General features: G+C 47.4%; 1 protein-coding gene across 1 annotated transcript; it reads left to right on the top strand.

Annotated features, from left to right (window-relative positions):
* The first annotated feature begins 476 nt into the window (after window positions 1-476).
* Window positions 477-7,214, top strand: LOC118417486 (forkhead box protein C1-A-like). The gene is made up of 2 exons (XM_035823062.1): window positions 477-1,127; window positions 5,120-7,214. Exons 1-2 carry the CDS (start codon window positions 561-563, stop codon window positions 6,764-6,766), a joined length of 2,214 nt encoding a protein of 737 aa, XP_035678955.1. The 5' UTR covers window positions 477-560; the 3' UTR covers window positions 6,767-7,214.
* Window positions 7,215-7,996: the final 782 nt, after the last annotated feature.

Genomic DNA, 7,996 nt, shown 5'->3' with positions numbered 1-7,996 from the left:
ATTATTGTTATCGTGAAGTGGTCCATGGCTTGCGGCTGGCCAATTAGGCGAGTGATTGCAGCCATAAACGTCCCACTGAGCGGAGATTGTCAAATCCCGACTCCTCCACAACAAAAGCATCAACACTTTGTGCCAAGAAAGGAGGTGTGATGAGCAAGCACTAGTGTAGATTAGAGTCCTATTGGTGTCTGGTACCGTCATTTCGTGTGTGGCTACTACACCAGACGGATGGTGTACACGTACGTGTGCGTGGCTGTGATTGTTAGTTTTAAACCGGGAAGCCCACAGAGCGCTTGGATGGAAGTTTGTTTAGAGTAGAGAGACTTTTCCAGCCTCCCCGCATTTCATCCGTATAATTGGTTCTCCGAGTTGTTTTGTAAGGTACGAATTAGCGAAGGATCGGAAGACTATCGTCGCCATCAACCTTCCGCGGGAGAGCAAGACAGAGGATCCGAGGAAGGAGGTTTTCTTGGAGTCAGAGGCTTGGGAGACATCACAGCCGTCTCTCTGCTCCAGTCCATCCCTGGCCCCGCTAGATTCAGCGTTTCTCCTGTACTGACATGGAAGTGGAAGTTTCTCGACGGTTCTCCGTACGATCCTGCTTCAGCGAATTCAACGACTTCGTGCCTACCCAGCCGACCTACCCGTACGGGGCCTGGCACGACCCGCCTGCCGTCTCGCGCACCGTCCAAGAACCGCACATCTCCCGACGAGACTTCGACGTCCGATTGCAGGCAGAGAACAAGAACAACAACGACTCCCAGTCGTCTGACATGTGTGTGACTTCTCCCGTCATGTCAGCCGACAAGGCAGCGACGGACACGGCAATGTTCTCGGAGACCAGCGTAGAAGACACCGCCCGCAGCCCGAAGGCAGAGACGGACGACAAGACCGCGCCAACAAGCACCCGCAAGGGGAAGAAGAAGCCGTACCGCCGCCATGCCAAGCCGCCGGTGTCCTACACGGCCATGATCGCGGCTGTGATCCAGGAGTCCCCCGAGAAGAAGCTGACGCTGCTCCAGATAGTGGACGAGCTGAAGAAACGGTACTCCTTCTTCAACGGAGACTACAAGGGGTGGAAGAACAGCGTTCGACACAACCTCTCACTCAACAAGTGTTTCGTCAAGGTCAGTAAGCCCTTACCGTCACGTCTTTAGCTACTTTTTTTTAGCACCCATAGCAGGTCTGGGCCCTTTTCCGTCTTTTGAGGTCTCATATACACTTTTTCTGGTCAGTTCCTTTTGTTCTGGGTCCCTTGTACAGGGCTAGCCTTCGTAGCCCACTCTCTGGTCTTTGTGGGCTCTCCGGGTCGGCAGTACGAGCGATTCAGAACAAAAAAGAAATGGCCAGCAAAAGTGTATTATGAGCCACAAAAAGACTAAAAAGGTCCCAGAGGGCCTGCTATGGAGGCTATAATTTCTCTGTATAGGTTATGATACATGCAAGCAAAAGTCAGAAATGCGTATAACTTTAATATGCTGTAGATAGATCCGAGCGTTGCCACAGTGTTTATAAATTATACTGTGTAGGACCGCTATAAGACGGCTCATTATAAGGAGATTCCCTCCATGGATTACAGGATCCATAACTTCGTATGACGTGTTTAGCCCTAAATGTAGAAATAACCGACTTTCCAAGCAAAGATTTGGCTCCGGCTGTTTTTGACGAGTTTTAGACGTTCTTGTCGGGCTTTCTATTTTGAACCATTTTCTCTATGTCCATTCGACGGACAAGAAGAACAGTACAAACTAGAAATTTTTTTTTCAAAACATTTCAGAACCAGGTTCAGACGCCATCGTATTTTGCTGAACAGGCTAAGGATAACGTAGCGTTTCTTACTAGGCTAAGGATAGCGTTTCTCAAAACGAAAGGACAAGATAAAATTTCACCCCATAATTTCTGTTTCTCACGGATTTTCAAACCTCTGTTCCGTTCCTGATAATGGAAAGTACTGTTCAAGAGGATACATATACAGCAATAGAGACTAGAGTCTAACCTTGATTTGAACTTGTTTAGTGTCCAAGTTTCTCTCTTCACGTTATGGAGAAAATCGTAGAACACAGAAAAGACATGATATAAAGCATGAAAATCATACCCTACATCTACTTGGAAAGTACTCTCGCTCAGCCAATATCTTTCCGCTCCAGTGGTGCGAATACACAACTGACCATAATTAGCCCAGTGCATTGTACAGATGAGTACGCTCCATTAGAGGCTAGGGGCGTTTCTGTCGATTCCTGAAAACATTCGGATAACCAGTGCCGCGCGATCGATTGAAAAAAAAGTACTTTGAAAGAAAAAAAACTTTACTTTGTTCACAAAAGGCTGGGCATATTCTTTCTTCACACCTCTTCACAAAGCGGTTTTCTCACATAGAGAGACAGGCTCCACATAAAACTGGACAATACGACGAGAGGTGCGGAATTTCTCAGGGGTCTAGACTGGGTTTACCAGCGGTGAGAGATGCCACACCCTTCCTCGGTACCACACCTAAGCAGGCACGGACTGATCCGCTAGCCACCGGGCCTTCCTACGGGGTACGTTACGGGAATCGTAATCTCCAAGCAGATCTTGCGTGGCATAACGGTGCACACCCCAGTTCTTCTCTCGTGGTAGTCCGCGACCAAAAAGTGACGAAAGGCTTCCGAGGGCCCAAGTTTGAGTTGACATTTCTCATTATTTCCTGCGAAATGACATTAAACGGTTACATGGCTGAAAAGCGTAGGAAATGGTGTGTTTTTGGTGCAAATTGTGTTTTGGTCCGCGCGTTGCTTCCGCGATATCCCTACGCCTGAATGTAAAGAGGCCGGTGACCTAGATTTACCTCTGAAGCGCTGTGTCAAGCAAAGTTGCAATGCCGCGCGCCGTGGATGATTAAAAAAACTGTAGTACTAGAATTTTCTTTATAATTGGCTGGATTAGTCTTTAGATTTTCCTCTTTCTGGCAGTATCAGTCGTGCTTGCCGGAAAAATCTTCTTCATCTGTTTTATCCAATGCGAAAATGCCCGATTTTGTGCATCATTTTTGACATGAAAATAATGTTTTTTCCCTATAATTTTTCAAAATTAGAGAAGTTGAAGGATCGAAACTCAGTTGGTCTTGAAGCTGAAGGTATATCCTCTCACCCCATATACAGTTATTTTCCTTCAGGATAATTCCCTGGAAGAGATGGTCGCTAGACTTGAGGGTGTGCCGCCTCCATTTGAACCCCCAAATAAACTGGTGTGTGCCCCCATAAGACAGTATCATAAGCTGGGGAAGGAGTTTAGCCGGCAGAGGAGTAAATTGGCCACGCGAAGATTAATAACATTCAAATGTTGCGAAACGACTTGTACCTTGTTGCGAAAAGACTTGCCTTGTTGCGACCTGACAATTGCGAACTGACATTGTTGCGAAACAACCTAAAACCGAGCGCACGTGCGAATAGAAAAGAAAAGTTTGGCCCAAAAAATGCCTTATTTATGAAATCTAAATGGTCTGGAAGGTTGAACAAATGACCAATATATCTACATCATTTGCTCCTTATGCAGCTGCTTTGTACGTTTTCAAGCATGATTGAAAACTTTACTTCTTTTTTTTTAATTTTAAGAAACAGCCGAAAATTGATGCGCGCTTGGATGTCATCCATGTGATCAAATCAACATGGCCGAAATACTATCAACTAAAGACCACCAACCATTTACACATCTAAGAGCGGACGTCCATAACAAACCATGGCGACACCTAGGCTACTGTGTAACATCCGTGCGCCTGTCCAATTGATTGAAAGAGATGGTCGAAAAGGTGGCGTCTTCCTTGTCTCATCGGGGGTCATCCGAAAAGATTCTGGTAGTTTCACAAAACGGAAGAGACAACGACAAAACAAAAGTCCAATAGTTAGTTAGAGGGGGTTGTAAGTCACGCTGGAACGATCAGATGGCGGAAGTTTGGGTTTATCTGCACACACGCGATGGAAGCGTGGCCAGACCTCTCATAAAATGCTAGCCTGGAATCTAGCCATGATGCTAGCCTGGTTACCAAACCCCTGCCCGATCTCAAGTATCTATCGTGCGAAAGATATATTTTGAGGTTGGAGTATGGTATCCAGGCTACCATGATCCTGGCTACCTGTTGTTAAGAAGCGGGCAAAAACTAACTAGACTTGATTCCTAGTCTAGTAGTAGGCACCAAAGGATCTTACTGTCTTCGTAACCTCGTATCTCATATACTCATGAAAGCTTCTTGATTATTAGTGATCATATTATTACAGTCTAAAATTGAGGATCTGTAGTTGGACCAAGGAGATTACCAAAAACCTTTTTTTAATGGTTGGATAGAGACGTGTGGACAGGCGTTATACAGTGAACACACAAGCTGTACATGTGAAGAAAGAAAGAACATTGCCAATATTCCAGCCTCCTTCGCAGGCCTTCTAAGTGCGGCTGGCATATACTTGAGGGAGCGGTGGGAAATCTGCGCTCCCCCAATCGCAAAAAAGAAACGCTCCTCGTAGAAAAGTCTGTGAAGGAGGCTACAGTTGTATCATTATTGACTGGCGGGTAGAGTAAGTCTGTCTGTGTGTATGAATTTCCCCACCAACGTTTTGTCTGAAAACTACTTGAGTCTGGTTTGAGCAGAGATAGGTGTATATCATTGCACCTTGACACCTAGGCCTCAGATTCACACTTCCACCAGACTAGCTCGGCACATGAAACACTGACATGTCTGGATAAAATATAAACTACTGCAAGGTGACAAGTCAAGAGTTCGCGACCGTGATAATCTCCAAGCAGATGCTGGGAAGGCTAAACATTCGATAAGCCTCCCCCGACAGGTCTCCATTCCGGCTGAACACTTTTTCTCCGTTTTAGTCGATGATAGTAGCTAGAAATATGTCAATGGGGCTAATAATTTTCCACACAATTTGCAAATTCGTAAGCAGTGTGTAACACAACTTGCAAATTTGTAAGCAGTGTGTACGGCATCTCTATAGATATGGCTCTATGAGTATGGCCAGCTAGATGCAACACCCATGGTATTTCTAACCAGGTAATGGTATATTGTAGTTATTAAGAAGCATGGGCAAACCCGGGGGTAAGAATTGCATGTCTAATAACCTATTTGTTGTGATCAACACAGGTCCCTCGTGACGCAGACCGTCCGTTTGGTAAAGACAACTTCTGGACGGTGGACGGCATCGAGAGTTACCTGAACCCCGACGGCACGTTCCGCCAGCGCCGCAAGCGTGCCCAACCCGGCACGGCGACCACGAGGAAAGCCGTACGAAGCGACTCCGAAGAACCGAAGAAGCCAACGAAGGGCAAGCGACTACTGAGAGCTGATCGTACTCGGCACGACTCGTCGGAAGCCGAAGATAGCCGAACGGAGCCGAAAATCGACGAGGAAGGCGATCGGAAGGAAACAGAACAGCAGACAAGCAAGTCTACTCAAGATGACGAGTATAAGATCAGGAACGAGCCCCCAAAGACTGAAAAATTTCGCGGCCCGTACGCCATCGAATCCTTGCTGTCACCTCGCGACGTTACCGACGGCCCCGACCACAGCCCCGTCTTGTTCTACCTGTCCCCGCGGTACACGCACAGACCAACCCCCGAGCAGCAGGGTGAGACGGCTATGGACGTGGACAGTCCGTCTTCCGACGACAACAAATCACCTGAGAAGGTACTGTGCGACGAGAACAACCATGTAGCTGACAAGCCAGTGCCTCAATATGACGCCCCGGCGACGACGTCACCGAGTGAGACACCTATGCATGTGACGCAAACGTTCCACAAGGACACGCCAGCCGCTGAAACACATGCACAGCCACAGGGACAGGCAACGTACGGCAACGCACGTAGTGACCGTGACGTTACACCTGTTCGAACCGCACCTGGAACCGATGACGCCACCCATGTACCGCCTCCTGGCGAGGATGCTGCACATGTTGTAAGTCATCTACATCAGTTCGGCAGTCACGTGTCAGGCCCACCACCTCCTCTCTACCGACAGCCCTCTCCCCCGTGGTCCTATCGAGCCTCTCCTCCGAACGATCGGTACAGCTCCTGCTGGGAAGGTGGCGTCGACTCCACATTTCCTTCGTTCCGTTCCTCGTTTCACCCGAGCCCAGTGGTCGTGCCGTCTAGTCCCTGGCTGGCGCATCCCGACAGGAGCATCCACAGTCCGTACGGCTTCGACCTGCCGTCGCTCCGCTCCTGGGCGAGCCCGGGTTCTGCTGTGTGGCCGAGTCCGACGTGGTCCCCAACTGGTGGCGGTATGAGTCCTGTTATCAACTTCACCGGGCCGCTAACAGATCCTAGGTTTAGCTCCACTCCGTATCCTCCACCACACAGCTTGTCGGACAGATCTAACTCAAGTTCTCTGTCAGACTATTCCTCCTCACACCCTCCTGTCGTCTCGCAGCACGGACATATCCCTCCGCCGACAGCTGAGGGGATGGCTCACAAAACTGCCGAATCAGCGCATTGTAGTTTTAGTTACTGTCCACCAGTGGTGAACCAGGCTCACCATTCAGTCCGACCTTTTACTGGCTGTTCGAACACTCGTCCCGACTTCAGACCACCGACGCGACCCAGCATGGCCTTCGGGTCGGGCGGCCCACCCTCCCCGAGAGCTCCCGGTGTCAACCCGCCCTTCATGTTACCGGCTCGAAGCCTGCACCTGATCGAGCCTGTGCCCAGACACCTGTCCTACGTCTACCACAGCGCCAGTGCAAACTGCACCTGCACACTGTGTGTGGAAGCCCACAGAGCCTGGAGCAAGTAGTGTCGAGTTTGAGCCATTTACTGTGAACTGTATTATATGTGTCGAGTTTGAGCCATTTACTCTGAACTGTATTATATGTTTTGGATGGACCGGCACCTTGGATCACCTTTGATATATAATCTTCAGTTCGGACAAAAATACTAGTACTAGATTTTTCAAGTTGCACCACACAAGTTCTATTTATACAGAAGCACAAGTTGGTAGACTGAGTGTATACGCACCCGTCATTTTCGTGGACTGGCAAAGTGCAGCCCCATGTGATATGAAGATAATGAAAAGGCCAAACTCCATTGTATGACGATGATAGATATGCGTTCCAAGAACTGTGTCTAGGTTATACCATGTCTCAATCGGACAATGAATGAATATTTTTTGAACGTGCGTGCTCTATTTGTGTTTAAATTGTACCTGAAGTCATTTTTTATCATTAGCTTTTATCGAAATTGTTTTAATATCCTAGTTCACGTCCATTTTTACGCCCACCATCCTTTAAAGTTTAAACTCGCCGAAATATTGTACCGCTTGTGGTTTAATACTAGTTTAGTCTAACCTCACAGTAAAGCACATAATCGCCCCACCTTGTTTTCCTAGCTCGTATCAGAAACTCTAGACCGGGTCGACCTGTTTATATAAACGTGATTGTCTCGCCGAAACGATGGGGCGCAAATTTATCTGGAGGAAGAGAGCAGGACAAAGGGATTTGATCTGAGTCGCAGGCAACTTAGATGTCATGATGATCTGGTTAGAGGATGTTTATGTTACTGTAAGATACCGACTTTTCTTCATTCAAACCCAGTTTGACTTTGCGCTTTGCTCACGAGACAGTCACGATAGCAAACGGTACATTTTTCCCTCAGACTTTGCGCATGATGCTAGCTGAATACAACTTTGTTGTTTTACCTGGATACTGAGGCACAAATTGATACTTTGATGATAAATATGAATAAAAGCCATCTGGATCTTATGTACATTATCTTTCTTGTGTCTTTTTGTGTATCTGCTTACCATGGCTGCATAAGCACATGTTAATTACTCTCCAAGCAGAGGTTAGGCCGCGAGACATCAAGAAAACGGCACCAAAAAAAATCCCGATAAAAACAGCCGGAGCCTAACCTCTACTTGGAGAGTACATGATAACGTCATATTTTCATTTGCATTTGAATTCATCAGCGTCTCTTTATGGGGTTCGCAACATCCGTACTATAGTGACACGTAAATCATTCATATAGA

This window comes from Branchiostoma floridae, chromosome 6 (assembly GCF_000003815.2).
Source record: "Branchiostoma floridae strain S238N-H82 chromosome 6, Bfl_VNyyK, whole genome shotgun sequence".
Taxonomy (NCBI): Eukaryota; Metazoa; Chordata; class Leptocardii; order Amphioxiformes; family Branchiostomatidae; genus Branchiostoma; species Branchiostoma floridae.
Note: the sequence above shows the minus strand (reverse complement) of the source record. Positions and strands in the feature narration are given on the sequence as shown.

Excerpts from the sequence above, each read along its gene's own strand:
- LOC118417486 (XM_035823062.1), top strand. The coding sequence starts at position 561 with ATGGAAGTGGAAGTTTCTCGACGGTTCTCCGTACGATCCTGCTTCAGC. Across the intron at positions 1,128-5,119 it reads TCAACAAGTGTTTCGTCAAG|GTCCCTCGTGACGCAGACCG; the intron begins GTCAGTAAGCCC and ends TGATCAACACAG.